At 44.8% G+C, this 16,895-nt stretch overlaps 1 protein-coding gene across 1 annotated transcript in view; it reads left to right on the top strand.

Moving 5' to 3' along the window:
• Positions 1-10,663: 10,663 nt before the first annotated feature.
• The window catches only part of LOC115619181 (Golgi phosphoprotein 3-like), a 44,788-nt gene continuing 38,556 nt past the window's right edge, over positions 10,664-16,895 (top strand). The window contains exon 1 of the mRNA XM_030511227.1: positions 10,664-10,876. Coding sequence (XP_030367087.1) covers positions 10,664-10,876 — 213 coding nt within the window. The remainder of the gene's footprint in view (positions 10,877-16,895) is intronic.

Below are 16,895 nucleotides of genomic sequence, written 5' to 3'. Positions count from 1 at the left end.
TTAATTCTGTGCCTACATAACCAAATTCCCATTTTTCTTAACTATATGCCTACAACACTGGAACCTGTAAAATAAGCAACATCTCCAGTCAAAGCTATGAAAAATTAACTATGATGAACTTTTAATAGTCAACTTAAATGTTTCAGCATTCATAAGAGTTTAGCAAGTTTAGGAAGGGAAGGGGGGAGTGAGTGAGTGGCTACATGGTACTTAGTTACTGGCTGGGTTTAAACAATGACACCCTTATATAAGGATACAGAATGAATATAGATTTATAAAAAGTTTTAATGGCTGCAAACTCATTTTAATCAGTCTGCATCTGCTTGGTCTATACAGATCATTCCTCAAGCTCTAATGACTAAGTAAAAATGTTGCAAGCCTGTATGTGGACACTTACATTAAACATAACTTATAACTTGTGAGTTGGTAATTTTGTGAAGCTTAAGTTAAAAAAATGAACTGGTTTGAAAAATAAATCAACAGTTCATTTGAACTTGATTTTTGTCTGCTTATCTAGTAGCAACTGCAGAAGCGTGAATGTCAAATGTACTTCTAATGTTGTATAACATCTGTCTGATTTGACCTTGGGCTATGTCTGCAGAACCATTTCAGGGTTGCACAAGAGTAAGCTGGTATTCAGTGGAAATGCTCTAGATAATTGTTTCTGTGGCTCAGTAAAGCTCTGCATTATTGCATTCAAAGTCAGGTGTTAACTTGAAAGACTTAAAACTGGTACTACTGAGCTGACAAACATTTAAAAAGCTAAAAAGTACCAAATCCTTAGAAATGAGCCAAATTTTCTTTCCTTTGTTTTAGGTGCTCAAACTGAACTATCAAAGGGGAGTGGTAATGCCACACCTTTTTAGATGTGCTTAAGCATCTGAAACAGTCTGGTTTATTTAGGCGATAAAAGTGAAGGAGAACCTAGTATATGGCTCTCAAGAGCAAGATGATCTAGACAGTGAAGAATACGATTTGACATGCAGTTGTAGTCAGAAGTTTATTGAGGTAAAACTTCAGGGAGTTTAAACGTTAAAAACTAAGGTTTCTGCAGACAAATGTGGATTTTTGGACCTTCTGGAATTAACTGGGACAAAACTTCAGAGCCTTTCCACAGATCATGTGAGATTTATGCTAAAGTTGGTAGTAGTTGTGGTTTAAGCCCAGACGGTAACTGAGAACCACACAGCCATTCGATCACTACCCCCTTCTTCCCCCCGGCTCCTGGAGGGATGGAGAGGAGAATTGAAAGAATGTAAATCCCATAGGTTGAGATAAGAGCAGTTCAGTAACTAAAGTATAATACAAAACCACTACTACTGCCACCAATAATAATAACGATAATGGAAATAACAAGGGGAGAGAATACAAAACTAAAAGGGGAAAAGGAAAAAAAAACCATAAATACAAGTGATGCACAATACCCACTGACCGATACCCAACCGGAATCGAGCAGCGATCTAGGCCTTCTGAGTGACTCCCCCCAGTTTATATACTGGGCATGATGTGCTGTGGTAAGGAATACCCCTTTGGCTAGTTTGGGTCAGGTGTCCTGTCTCTGCTTCCTCCTGGCTTCTTGTGCCCCTCCTCACTAGAAGAACATGAGACTGAAAAGCCCTTGATAGGAGTAAGCAAGCATTACTTAGCAAGTGCTATAGAAGTTACTATAGAAGTGTTATATAGCAGGCAACAGCATATAATTGAGTTCATACAGGGGAAGTTCAGATTGGATATTAGGAGAAGGTTCTTCAATGAGAGGGTGGTCAGTCACTAGAAAAGGCTCCCCCAGGAAAGTAGTCATGGCCCCAAGCCTGTCAGAGTTCAAGGAGCATCTGGAGGATGATCTTAGTCATAGGGTTTAGTTTTAGGTAGTCCTGCAAGGACCAGGGAGCTGGACGGAGGAAATAAAGCAGCTGTCCACCTTGCCCGGTCTCTCAGAGGATCCTTCTGTTAGGAGGTTCCTGAAGGTCAAAGAACAAGTGCAAATCGCCACCACAAAAGTGCACCAGCAGCAATATCGCAACAACTGAGACTCCCTGATTCCCATCCATAAGCTGATCCATGGACTGGAGAGCCGAGGAGTGATCAACAGGACCCGCTCACCCTTTAATAGCCCCATATGGCCAGTGCAAAAGTCTAATGGAGAGTGGAGACTAACAGTAGACTATCGTGGCCTGAACGAAGTCACACCACCATTGAGTGTAGCCGTATCGGACATGCTAGAACTTCAATATGAACTGGAGTCAAAGGCAGCCAAGGTGGATGCCACAAGTGATATCGCCAATGCATTTTTCTCAATCCCTTTGGCAGCAGAATGCAGGCCACAGTTCGCTTTTACTTGGAGGGGCATCCAGTACACTTGGAATCGACTGCCCCAGGGGTGGAAACACAGCACTATCTACCATGGACTGATCCAGACTGCACTGGAACAGGGGCAAGCTCCAGAACACCTGCAGTACATTGATGACATCATCGTGTGGGGTGATACAGCAGAAGAAGTTACTGAGAAAGGGAGGAAAATAATCCAAACCCTGCTGAAGGCTGGTTTTGCCATAAAACGGAGTAAGGTCAAGGGAACTGCACAGGAGATTCAGTTTTTGGAAATAAAATGACAAGATGGATGTTGCCAGATCCCCACAGACGTGATCAACAAGATAACAGCAATGTCTCCACCAACTAACAAGAAATAAACACAAGCTTTCTTAGGTGCTGTGGGGTTCTGGAGAATGCACATCCCAAATTACAGTCTGATTGTAAGCCCTCTCTATCATGTGACGCGGAAGAAGAATGATTTCAAATGGGGCCCTGAGCAACAACAAGCCTTTGAACAAATTAAACGAGAGAGACTTCATGCAGTAGACCTTGGACCAGTCCAGACTGGGCAAGATGTGAGAAATGTGCTCTACACTGCAGCCGGGGAGAATGGTCCTACCTGGAGCCTCTGGCAGAAATCTCCAGGGGAGACTTGAGGTCGACCCCTTGGCTTTTGGAGTCAGGGATACAGAGGATCCGAGGCTGGCTATACTCCCACTGAAAAAGAGATACTGGCATCTTATGAAAGGGTTCAAGCTGCTTCAGAAGTGATTGGCACTGAAGCACAGCTCCTCCTGGCACCCCAGTTGCCCGTGTTGGGTTGGATGTTCAAAGGGAAGGTCTCCACTACACATCATACAGCTGATGCTACATGGAGTAAGTGGGTTGCACTGATCACACAACAAGCTTCAATACGAAAACCCAGTCATCCAGGAATCCTAGAAGTCATTGTGGACTGGCCAGAGGGCAAAGTTTTCAGAATGTCAACAGAGGAGGAGGTGACACATGCTGAGGAGGCCGCACTGTACAATAAACTACCGGTAAGGGAGAAGCAATATGCCTTGTTTACTGATGGGTCTTGCTGTATTGTAGGAAAGCATTGGAGATGCAAGGCAGCTGTATGGAGTCCCCTTCGACAAGTTGCAGAAACTGCTGAAGGAGAGGGTGAATTGAGTCAGTTTGCAGAGGCGAAACCATCCAGCTGTCCTTAGACAATACTGAAAGAGAAAATGGCCAGTACTTTATCACTATACTGACTTATGGATGGTGGCAAATGTCCTGTAGGGGTAGTTGCAGCAATGGAAGCAGAGTAACTAGTAACACAGAGGTAAATCCATCTGGACTGCTACACTGTGGCAAGATATCACTGCTCGGGTGCAGAACCTGGTGGTGAAGGTACGCCACGTAGATGCTCATGTACCCAAGAGTTGGGCCACTGAGGAACACCAGAACAACAAACAGGTGGAAAAAGTTTCTAAGATTGAAGTGGCTCAGCAGGATTTAGATTGGCAACATAAGGGTGAATTATTTTTAGCCTGGTGGGCCCATGACACCTCAGGCCATCAAGGCAGAGATGCAATATATAGATGGGCTTGTGATCAAGGGGTGGACTTAACAATGGACACAATCGCCCAGTGTATTCATGAATGTGAAACGTGCTGCAATTAAGCAAGCCAAGCAGTTAAAGCCTCTCTGGTATGGAAGACGATGGCTGAAGTACGCATATGGGGAGGCCTGGCAGATTGACTATATCACACTCCCACCGCCCCGCCAAGGCAAGCGCCATGTGCTTACCATGGTGGAAGCAACCACTGGATGGCTGGAAACATATGCTGTCCCCCATACCACTGCCCAGAACACTATCCTGGGTGACACAGCACCCCAGAGAGAATTGAATCAGACAATGGGACTCATTTCCAGAACAACCTCATAGACACTTGGGCCAAAGAGCATGGCATTGAGTGGGTATATCACATCCCCTACCATGCACCAGCTTCTGGGAAAATCGAGTGGTACAACAGGCTGTTAAAAACTACACTTGAGAGCAATGGGTGGTGGGACTTTCAAACACTGGGATACACATTTACCAAAAGCCACCTGGTTGGTCAACACGAGGGCATCTGCCAACAGGGCTGGCCCAGCCCAATCAGAACTTTGATGTACCATAGAGGGGTACGTAGAGGGTTTCCTGTGTTGTACATAAAGAATTTGTTGCGGGAGACAGTCTGGGTTATTCCTGCTTCAGGTAAAGGAAAACCCGCTTGTGGGGTTGCTTTTGCTCAGGGACCTGGATATACTTGGTTGGTAATGAGGGAAGATGGGGAAGTCCAGTGTATATGTCAAAGGGATTTAATTTTGGGGGAAAACAGCCAATGAACACAACTATATGCTGTCGCCTGCTCTGTAACACTTTTATAGCCCATCAGCTAGATGCCCATCTCCACCACTAGGGGTTTGAAAAGAAGATATGTGCTGTCATGATCATCAGCAGAGAATAAAGTCACGGGAAAAGCCAGCAGCAGCAGAACTGTCCTCGGGTCACCATCGACTGACCCTGACTTCCCTCCGATCATCACCCCCACAAAGAATGAACTTCGATGAAACCAGACGAGCTCAGCAGTGACCAGACGAGTTCAGTGGTGTTATCAGCAGGCAACAATCCAACACTAGACACCATCTCTCCTGCCCTGAAAGACTATTACAAGAGATGGAGCCTGACTTCATGGACTGAATGATTTCTGCAACTTCATAGGGATTGGTCCATGAACTAAGGAATGATATCTCTCTCTTTGTGTGTGTGTGGTTATATATATATGTATGAGACAAAAAGCGATGGTATATTGGAAAAAAAATGGGATCTGAACATGATGTCACTGGTATGGAATAAGGGGTGGATACTGTCCTGGGTTCAGCTGTATCACTCATTTTTCTCCTTCTTAGTAGCTGGTGCAGTGCTGTGTTTTTGACTTTCAGCCTGGGAACAATGCTGATAACACTGATGTTTTTAGTTGTTGCTAAGTAATGTTTACTCTGACCAAGGACTTTCTTAGTCTCATGCTCTGCCAGGGAGGAGGGGAAGCCAGGAGGAAGCAGAGACAGGACACCTGACCCAAACTAGCCAAAGGGGGATTCTATACCACAGCACGTCATGCCCACTATATAAACTGGAGGGAGTCACCCAGATGGCCTAGATCGTTGCTCTGGTCAGGCTGGGCATTGGTCAGCAGGTGGTTAGTATTGTGCATCACTTGTGTTTATTGTTTTCTTTTCCTTTTCCCCTTTTAGATTTATATTCTCTCCCCTTGTTATTTCCCTTATCATTATCATTATTATTAGTGGTGGTAGTAGTAGTTTTGTATTATACCTTAGTCACTGGACTGTTCTTATCTCAACCTGTGGGGTTTACATTCTTTCGATTCTCGTCCCCATCCCTACGCGATTCGGGGGGAGAAGCAGGGGGAGTGAGTGAGTGGCTGCGTGGTTCTGAGTTACTGGCTGAGCTTAAACCACAACAGTCTTGATGATCCTTATGGGTTCCTTCCAAGTCAAGATAGTGTATGATTCTGTGTGTGGGCATGTGGAGAAATGTTCTCTGCTGCCAGTTCACTCTGCAGTCAGCGAGGCTTTCATCTGGTGAGTCCCCCCATCCCAATTCTAGAATCCCTAGGAAAAAAAGCCATATAACCTTTCCAGCTATACTGTGTATTTTTGGTGCTGTGTTTTAGCTCTTTTTGGCGTCATGAATGAAGCCCCAAATCCCCTTTCTTCTTCCTCAATCTAGTTTTCCAGGAGGAAAATAAAGTGCCACTAAAAGGCAAAAACATGAACACACTGCAGATGTACAAGGCTTATTGATTGTAAAATTACTGCTTTGCTGTGAGTTTTTGGATGCTTCCTGATTACTAGTCAGGTTTCTGCTCTGTTTGAATCCACTGTGATTGCTTCAAATACTAGTATTAAAAAACACCCTTGTGTCTCATGGTTAGATATTGTGCAACTTTACTTAGATATGTCCAGGTAGTCTTGTGCTTGGTGCTAAACAAATACATAGCAGGAGTTCTTACATTTTTATAGATCATTAATGAACTCCTAACAATGCAATCGGTACTCATGAAAATGTACTTATTCAACTGGACAGCAACATATTTTTAAATAACTGGCTAGCCTCAGACACTATGTTGTGTTTGATGCTCAAATGCTTGCCAATGGGCTTAAACCATGACACTATACTATGCAGGTAATATGTCCTTTCTTTTGTCCCAACAATTCAAATTATTGAACTAAGAATGTGGTCTGCAGTCTGATTTAATTCAAAACTTCCTTGCAAATCCCCAATGAAGAAATTTCTGTTTGAATAGCAGCTCTTTAGAATCAAGTATTTTCATGGATGGTAAAGTGATAGCCAGTGAGATCTCTTTATAAAAGCCATCACATAGAAATGATCTAGAGATAATATAATTTTATAATACTGAAGATAAATGGTGTTGCGTAGATATAATCCAGTGCAGAATTAACCCAAAGGAAATCAATCCATATTTGGCTTGGTTTAACCCCATAGGAAAGTGTTTCCAGAACAAAATTCTCAAGCTTTCTGCTTTGCAGTCAAGAGAGGGACCTAGAATACAGGTCAAAACATAAAAATGGCAGTGCCTGGAGGAGTGTTCTTGTTGCTGAGTGAGCAGTCTGTGCTGGTGTCCTGGTTTTGGCTGGGATAGCATTAATTTTCTTCCTAGTAGCTGGTGCAGTGCTGTGTTTTGGCTTTAGTCTGAGAACAATGCTGATAACACACCGATGTTTTAGTTGTTACTAAGTAATGCAAGGACTTTTCGGTGTCCCAGGCTCTGCCACTGAGGAGGGGCACAAGAAGCCAGGAGGAAGCAGAGACAGGACACCTGACCCAAACTAGCCAAAGGGATATTCCGTACCCCAGCACATCATGCCCAGTATATAAACTGAGGGAAGTTGGCCGGGAGCCACTGATTGCTGCTCGGGGATTGGCTGGGCATTGGTCAGCGGGTGGTGAGCAATTGTACTGTGCATCACTTATGTTTCTTGGGTTTTATTCCTCTCTCTCTTTTTCCTATTACTATTGTTGTTGTTATTATTATAATATTTTACTTTAGTTATTAAACCGTTCTTATCTCAACCCGCGGATTTTACCTTTTTTTTCTGATTCTCCTCCCCGTCCCACCGGACGCGGGGGGGGGGGGGAGAGTGAGGGAGCACTGCATGGCACTTGGTTGCCACCTGGAGTTAAACCATTACAATGACATGAATTGTATGGAATAAGGGATGGATAATGCATTGGTTTTGGCTGAGATAGATTTACATTTCTTCAAAGTAGCTAGTATGGGGCTATGTTTTGGATTTGTGCTGAAACAGTGTTGATGATAATACAGGGATGTTTCCGTTATTGCTGAGCAGTGCTTACACAGAGTCAAGGCCTTTTCTGCTCCTCATGCCACCCCACCAGTGAGTAGGCTGAATGAATTCCTTGTTTCACTTTGCTTGCATGTGCCACTTCTGCTTTACCTATTAAATTGTCTTTGTCTCAACCCACGATTTTTCTCACTTTTACTTTTTGGATCCTCTCCTCTATCCCACTGTGAGGGGGGGAGGGGAGTGAGCAAGCAGCTGGGTGGTGCTTCGGTTCCAGCTGGGGTTATACCATGATACCAGTTAAGTACATTCCTGTTATCCTGATCATAATCCTCAATAAAATACCCAAGTGGCTCATATAGGACTGAAGTACTACTCAGAAAATACATTTCTAGAAAACAGATATTGCAATGCTATTGTGCTCTCTTGTTTGAGCAAATGCTTATTTCATAAAAATAAGTGATGTTAAATCCTTAAGCTTTAGTTTGGCATTTGACCAAAAAAACTAGAAAGATAAAAATATCAGAATGTCCTACAGTAAGTGGACTGTAATTGGCAGGCCTCAAAACACAGAAGAGGAACAAAATTCAACACTGTCCCACATGACATCCTTGTCTCTGAACTGGAGGGACATAAATTTGATGGATGGACCACCCGGTGGATAAAGAATTGGCTGGATGGCCACATGCAGAGAGTTGCGATCAACAGCTCAATGTCCAATTGGAGACCGGTGACAAGCGGTGTCCCTCAGGGGTTAGTGTTGGGACCGATCCTGTTCAACATCTTTGTCAGCGACATGGACAGTGGGATTGAGTGCGCCCTCAGCAAGTTTGCCGACAACACTAAGCTATGTGGTTTGCTTGATACACTGGAGGGAAGGGATGCCATCCAGAGGGACCTTGACACGCTTGTGAGGTGGGCTAATGCCAACCTCATGAAGTTCAACAAAGCCAAGTACAAGGTCCTACACCTGGGTCGGGGCAATCCCAGGCACAGCTACAGGTTGGGCAGAGAATAGATTGAACGCAGCCCTGAGGAGAAGGACTTGGGGATGTTAGTTGACGAGAAACTCAACATGAGATGGCAGTGTGTGCTTGCAGCCCAGAAAGCCAACCGTATACTGGGCTGCATCAAAAGAAGTGTGACCAGCAGGTCAAAGGAGGTGATCCTGCCCCTCTACTCTGCTCTCATGAGACCTCACTTGGAGTACTGCGTACAGTTCTGGTGTCCTCAACATAAAGACATGGAGCTGTTGGAGCAAGTCCAGAGGAGGGCCACGAGGATGATAAGGGGGCTGGAGCACCTCCCGTATGAAGACAGGTTGGGGAAGTTGGGGCTGTTCAGCCTGGAGAAGAGAAGGCTGCATGGAGACCTCATAGCAGCCTTCCAGTATCTGAAGGGGGCCTATAGGGATGATGGAGAGGGACTCATCAGGGACTGTAGCGACAGGAGAAAGGGGAATGGGTTTAAAGTTAAACAGAGGAAGTTCAGATATATATATCTGTGAGGGTGGTGAGGCACTGGAACAGGTTGCCCAAAGAAGTGGTAAATGCTCCATCCTTGGCAGTGTTCAAGGCCAGGTTGGACAGGGCCTTGGGGCAACATGGTCTAGTGTGAGGTGTCCCTGCCCATGGCAGGGGGGTTGGAACTAGATGATCTTAAGGTCCTTTCCAACCCTAACCATTCTATGATTTTATGATAGGCAAACACTTGTGTGAGTGATTCAGATCCTCTGGGGATCAGTTTTGTCCATCTGCTATTCTTTTTTATCAACCATCTTGCAGAAGCTATACTGAATTATCACTAAATCACATTAGCAGATTATGCAAGAATTGGGGGTGTGGGAAATAATGACTTACGAAGTGACTTGGAGCTCTTGGTAAACAGAATGCACCTAAATAGATATATTTTCATATCTATTTATGTAAATATTTATATTTTAGATACATATTATATATGTATATTTTTAATCTAAATATCTCATTACAGCCAAATGTAATATCCTAATTGTGGACTAAAAAGTAGAGGCCATCCTTGCATCTTAAGCACCTTTATTCTTTAATAAAATATGCTACCTGGAAACATATATGTTATTTAGCCTTGATAAGTAGTTTTGAGTTTTTGGCATGCCATGCTCAAAAGAGCTAAAGGTTTGAAAAGATGCCTCATCGACAGCAGAGCTGAGGGACTCCATTTACTTCAGAAAATCACGGAATTGTTAGGGTTGGAAGGGACCAAGTCAAGACTGTTGAGAGCTCTCTGTGCTCACCTGAGCTTAGTCAATGAGTGTGTGCGTGTATATATAAAAAGATATATTCCTGGGGGCTGCATTAGGAATCAGACGTGGTCTTTTGGCTAAAAATGAAGTCAAGCAGACTTAAGGTTGCAAATAAGGCACTTTTAAAGAAAAAAAAATTAATTTAAGTGGACTACCCAGCCTATGGGTTATGCCACGGCAGGCACCGGCGAACCAGCCGCCCCCCTCCCCTCCGCCCGGAGTATTGGATTAAATGTCCTCTACAGGCCCAGGTAATGGTTAGTAACAGTCAGTAACAACCAGCACCGCACCGCCCGCACTCTCTGAGACCGAGGCAACCGCGTCCCTGGGGTGTCGCGTCCCTATCTCCTGCCCCGCAGGAGACTCCTCCCGCCCGCGGCCTTTTCCGGTCGTTTCTCTCCCCCCGCCTGCTGCAGCTACATTCTCCGCTAACATCAATCTGCGCCACCATATTGGAAGAAAAGCCATTTCCGCCAGCTCAGCCGCCGTAGGGGGGGCATGCTGGCCCCCACTGCCTCCGTCTCCCCTGCCGCGGCTGAGCTCCGCTCCCCATGACTCCCCCTAGACGGTCGCTGCCCCGGTGCGGATAGGGCGGAGGTAGGAGCAGCTCCCGTCCCTTCTTCTCCTCCGCCCCGAGCTGTAGCCAAGCCCTTCTCCGCGTGGCGGGCTTTTGCTCTCTCGCCGCTTTCAGTCATGACTTCCTTGACCCAGCGCAGCTCCGGCCTGGTGCAGCGCCGTACTGAGGCCTCCCGCAGCACCGCTGCCGGCAAGGAGCGGGGGGCGGGTGGAGGCCCGGAGGATGAAGGCCGCAGGGACGACCCCGGCGATGATGAGAAGGGCGATTCCAAGGAAATACGGCTCACTCTCATGGAAGAGGTGCTGCTCCTGGGCCTCAAGGACCGTGAGGTGCGGCCGGGGCCGTCGCGGCGGGGCTGGGGTGGGCTGAGGAGTCCCCGAGGTGCTGAGGGGCCCTAGGGAAAGCGTGCCTGAGGGGACACTGGTTATTCGGGGGCTTATGGATGTTGTTGATGAGGAAGGGGAACCTTAAGTGGCACTAGAGTACAGGTGGGATGGGGGCAAGGATGCTGCTTGGTGGGTTTGGGGCAGAGGTGTTGCTGGGAATGGGGGCTATAATGTCACTAGGGGTAAGTGCATATGCCGGGACAAGCTCGGCATTTTGGAGGAGGTGGGGAAAGTGCTTGAATGTTGGGCGAAAGGGAACCTGGTGGAGATTTCGGATTGCCCTTTGGATGCAGGGTTTGCAGAGGGGCTCTAATATTTGTAGCGTTTCAAGGAAGGCAGTGTAGGGCTTGGGGGAAGATGGGGACGTGGAGCCTCTGACAGCATTGGTGGTTGACTTGGAGGCCCTGCTTAGACTTGCGATGTTTATACTCCTATACTTACCCGTAGCTCTAATGTGGGAGACTTGTCTACTCCTATGCATTTTGTCAGACACAACTATATGTTACTTACAGGGTGCTCAGGTGCTTTAGGATTATTAAAAGCTCATTTTAATAAGACTTTCCAGACTAATGCGCATTAAGAGTGTCTTAAACTTTGTAGAGATCTGTTTGACAAAAATGGGCCTTGAATAATGAATGACAAGTGTGTCAAAATGAGGAAATAACATCATTATGCCATCCAGAGGGACCTTGACAGGCTTGAGAGGTGGGCCTGTGCAGACCTCATGAAGTTCAGCAAGGCCAAGTGCAAGGTCCTGCACCAGGGTCAGGACAATCCCAAGTATACCTACAGGCTGGGCGGAGAATAGATTGAACGCAGCCCTGAGGAGAAGGACTTGGGGATGTTAGTTGACGAGAAACTCAACGTGAGATGGCAGTGTGCGCTCGCAGCCCAGAAAGCCAACCATATACTGGGCTGCATCAAAAGGAGTGTGTCCAGCAGGTTGAGGAAGGCGATTCTCCTTCTATGCTCCTCTCTTGTGAGACCCCACCTGCAGTACTGCATTCAGCTCTTGGGGGGCCCCCAACACAAGAGGGACATGGACCTGCTCGAGTGAGTCCAGAGGAGGACCATGAAGATGATCAGAAGGCTGGAGCACCTCTTCTATGAAGACACACTGAGACATGCTGAGGGCTTGTTCAGCCTGGAGAAAGAGAAGGCTCTGGGGAGACCTTATAGCAGCCTTCCAATACCTGAAGGGGGCCTACAAGAAATCTGGAGAGGGACTTTTTTACAAGGGCATGTAGTGATAGGACAAGGGGGAAGGGCTTTAAACTGAAAGAGGGGAGATTTAGATTAGATATTAGGAAGAAGTTCTTTACTGTGAGGGTGGTGAGGCACTGGAATGGGTTGCCCAGAGAAGTTGTGGATACCCCATCCCTGGAAGTGTTCAAGGCCAGGCTGGATGGGGCTTTGAGCAACCTGGTCTCATGGAAGGGGGGGTGGAACTAGATGATCTTTAAGGTCCTTTCCAACCCAAACTATTCTATGATTTTATGTAATTCTGTGTTTTTACTGTATTTATAGTTATTTGGGTGTCATGATACTGTAAATAATAGTCATCGAGGAAGGTAGACTTCTACCTGTGTGCTGGATTTTTTTGTTTCATTTGAAAGTGGTAATCAATATAAAAAGCCTGCACGCTGCAGAAAGTCAGTCCTGTCAGTTTAGTTGGATGTGGTTTATGGTGAAGCATGATATGCCTTTATTTTAAATATGCCTTTATTTTAGATATGTGTCTGTCATGGTTTAAGCCCAGCTGGTAACTCAGAACCATGTAGCTGCTCATTCACTCCCCTCCTTCCCCCCCTGCTCTGGGCAGGATGGGGAGGAGAATCAAAAGAATGTAAACTGCATGGGTTGAGATAAGAACAGTCCAATAACTAAAGTATAATACAAAACTACTACTACTACCATCAATAATAATAATGGTAAGGGAAATAACAAGGGGAGAGAATATAAAACTAAAAGGGGAAGGGGGGGAAAAAAAACCAGTAAACACAAGTGATATACAATGCAATTGCTTACCACCTGCTGACCGATACCCAGCTCGACCTGAGCAGTGACCAGTCCCTTCCAGGTAACTCCCCCCAGTTTATATACCGGGCATGATGTGCTGTGGTATGGAATACCCCTTTGGCTAGTTTGGGTCAGGTGTCCTGTCTCTGCTTCCTCCTGGCTTCTTGTGCCCCTCCTCACTGGCAGAGCATGAGAGACTGAAAAGTCCTTGATCAGGGTAAGCGCTACTGAGCAACAACTAAAACATTGGTGTGTTTATGAGCATTATTCTCAAACTAAAGCCAAAAACCAGCACTGCACCAGCTACTAGGAAGGAGAAAAATAACAAAAATAACTGTTATAGCTGAACCCAGGACAGTCATAATATGAACTTAATTAAGCAACCTGCTTTTTTTTTTACTTGTGTGACTGTCTCTTAAAACTGTGCATTTACGAGCACAGCATAATGGGGGGGGAGGTGCTGTTATATGTTCTTTGACTGTACATTGCATCTAGAATAAATTTGCTGGTTTATAGTGAATAGGTTAAAGAGTAGTTTTCCTAGTTAACATCTGGGGTTTCTTTAATGCATGTAGGTATCTCTGTATATATACCTGCCACAATAACATATTTTATTTCTCTCTCAGATTGTGTATTTTGGGTCATATTCTTGTAATCCCATTTTTTTTTTTTTTCCAGATGGACCTTGCCATGGAATCCTAATAAAGTCAGTAGATATTCACAGTGTTCTGTTCTTCCACCTGTTGAATCTGAAGAGTTATGTGTATGTGTGTTTCTCTTTCTGCATATGTGAATAGTTGAAAGAAAGTAGGTTAGGCATGACAAGACCGACATCTGGCAGGATTGTCTAGGAGGTCCTGCCTTGAGGAAAGTGGGATAGACTGAGTGATCTTTCAGCCTTTTTTTTTTTTTCCCCCCATGATTGTGTGCTAAGTCTTCTGAATTTGCAAGCATTAGGCTGTAAAGATTTCAAAGCAGGAAACGTTCTGTCTGTCTACAAAGAATATATGGTGCAAGTATTCCCAGTGTATCAAAAGTTACTAATGTTGGGCCTAAAAATCCGGCTTTGCACCAGTGTGCATCAAAATTGTAAATCATCTTTGTTAAGTGCAGCAGTGGCAAACACTGCAGATAATATTTCATTGTATGAAAAAAGGAACTAAGTGATTACAGTGGCACAGATATTCATGACTCCCTTGGGATTTTGCAGTTGAAATAGACAAAAAGAATGATAATGTCATCTCTAGGGTAGGGGGCTTATGTGCACAAACTGCAGCATACACTGTTTCGGAGCTTTGTTAGACATTAATCGCTAGGGTTTGTATTTTGGTTTTGTGTCTGCGTGTACCCTTCTCTTTTACACTATGTAAACCTCTTTGTCTCCATGTTTTTTCCCCTAAACTATAAAACTATAGATTCATTGTCAAAGGTTTTGTTGGGGTGTTTTGTTTTTTTTTTTTTGGTCTGGTTTTCTTGTCTGTTTCGTTTTGTTCTCTTGTTCAAATAAGTAAGCAAAACTTAAGTACATCTTAAGTGCATCTGGAAATGTTTTTTATAAAGTTTTTACTTCCAGTAGAATTGATTTCATGTGGCATTTATGTGAGATTGTGTCATGACAGCAAGCAGAGAAAGGCAATAAAGGGTCTGTAAAGTATAATTGTCAAACTACATGAAGTGTAAGGGAAAGGCAAAGGCAGTATGTGAGCTATAAGCTCAATTGAAAGCCAGTAAATTTAAAGCTGATAACATCCTTCCTTTTTATTGCAACAGGATAAAATAATTTAGTGTTGAGTTTTAAATAAATAAATAGTCTGAATTGGCCTAAGAACATGTTTCCCTAAAGTTAGCTTCTTAATCAGAAGTCAGTGATAACTGCATTGATAACTTAGCTTTGATTTTTTTTTTTTTTCCTTTTTTTGGAGGGTGTAATTTTATTTCTAATATTAAACATTGGTGAATATGGTTTAACACTATGTAAATTGCATTAAAAAAAGCCTCACATGTAAGAAGCTACCATTTATAATTTCTAAGTATAGATAGAAGAACCTTTACTCATAGGAGAGTGGTTTTCTGGGGGGTTTTTTGGTGGGGTGTGTTTTTGGGGTTTTTTTATTTTATTTTTTTAGGCTCTCTTGGAACCCTCCCACAGGTGGAGACTTGTTTGCAGGGGTATCTGGTGAGCCCCCAGACCCAGTTAACGTTGTTTCCTGACAGGCACAGTAGGGTCTGTTGTGCTGTATCCGGGCAGTTTGTTGCCGGGGCAGTTCTTCACGGCCTCAGGGCAGACAACACAGGAAGGCATCCCCCACCTTCGTGGAGCAGGATTCCTGCTCTGCCCCCAGCCGTTTGCCCAAGTGATAACAAGTTGTCAGTTCCTTGTAACTTTTTGAGTTGTTTTGAGACAAACACAGAAAAGGTCTCTTGACCATCCCCCAAAGGGGGGGGGGAGGGGAAGATTTAATTTATTACCAGTCAAATCAGAGTAGGATCATGAGAAATAAAAAAATAAATCTTAAAACACCTTCCCCCTACCCCTTCCTTCTTCCCGGGCTCAATTTCACTCCTGACTTCTCTACTTCCTCCCCCTGAGTGGCACAGGGGGACAGGGAACTGGGGTTGTGGTCAGTTCATCACATGTTGTCTCTGCTGCTCCTTCCCCCTCAGGGGGAGGACACCTCGCACTCTTCCCCTTCTCCAGCATGGGTTCCCTCCCATGGTAGGCAGCCCTCCATAAACCTCTCCAATGTGGGTTCTTCCCATGGACTGCAGTTCTTCACAAACTGCTCCAGCATGGGTCCATTCCATGGGGTGCAGTCCTTCAGGAGCAAACCGCTCCAACATGGATCCCCTGCAGGGTCACAGGTCCTGCCAGAAGACTTTCTTGAGCATGGGCTCCTCTGTATGGGGTCACAGGTCCTGCCAGGAGCCTGCTCCAGTGTGGGCTTCCCACAAGGTCACAGTTTCTTTCAGGCACATCCACCTGCTCCACCATGGGGTCCTCCACAGGCTGCAGGTGGATATGTGCTCCAACATTAATCTCCATGGGCTGCAGGGGAATCTCTGCTCTGACACCTGGAGTGCCTCCTCCCCTTCCTTCTTCAGTGACCTTGCTGTCTGCAGAGTTGTTTCTCTCACATATTCTCACTCTTCTCTCCCCCAGCTGCTGTCACACAGAAGTTTTTACCCATTCTTAAATATGTTATCCCAGAGGTGCTGCCACCGTTGCTGATTGGCTCGGCCTTGGCTAGTGACAGTCTGTCTTGGAGTTGTCTGGCATTGGCTCTGTTGGCCGTGGGGGAAGCTTCTGGCATCTTCTCAGAGAAGCCACCCCTGTAGCCACCCTCCCCCCCCCATGCTACCAAACCCTTGCCATGCAAACCCAATACAGTGCTTTCAGTAGTCAACAGCAGTTGCTGTTTGTTATTTATTCTTAAATGCAGTGGCAAGTTAATCAAATACCTGACAAATTTCTTGTCAACAGTATTATATTTTGTCAAATATGTATGAGTGCTTACCTAAATTATTTCTAGTGTTTGGCTGTTAGAACACTTCAGAGATTTTCCTTACTGATTTACCTTCTGTTTATAACTAGACTAAAATTTATGTTGTAGTAAAACGGCTAATGATTTAAATTGCATCAAAAGAGGAAATGAAGAAGGACTGCAGTCAGCCATCAAAGTCCCCACATTTGTAGTATTCCAGTAATAAACATTTTGGCACTCTGGCTTGCTTTTTTTCTTTAAACCAGGTACAAGTTATCAGAAGTTCTGTAGATCAGGATGTATATCAGTAGATGTTCCTGCAACCTTCTGGGTTGAGAATGGAATGGTTTACTCGAAAGGTAAGATTTGTAGCAAAGAGCTAGCTAGCTAGAGGTTGACATAGACCCTTAATCTAGTATGAAGTGGAATCCAGTTTATTTTAATTACAAATGAAATATCCA

Source organism: Strigops habroptila, chromosome W, assembly GCF_004027225.2.
Source record: "Strigops habroptila isolate Jane chromosome W, bStrHab1.2.pri, whole genome shotgun sequence".
In the NCBI taxonomy this organism is placed as follows: domain Eukaryota; kingdom Metazoa; phylum Chordata; class Aves; order Psittaciformes; family Psittacidae; genus Strigops; species Strigops habroptila.
The sequence above is the reverse complement of the archived record's forward strand: the minus strand, read 5'-3'. Positions and strand labels throughout refer to the sequence as shown.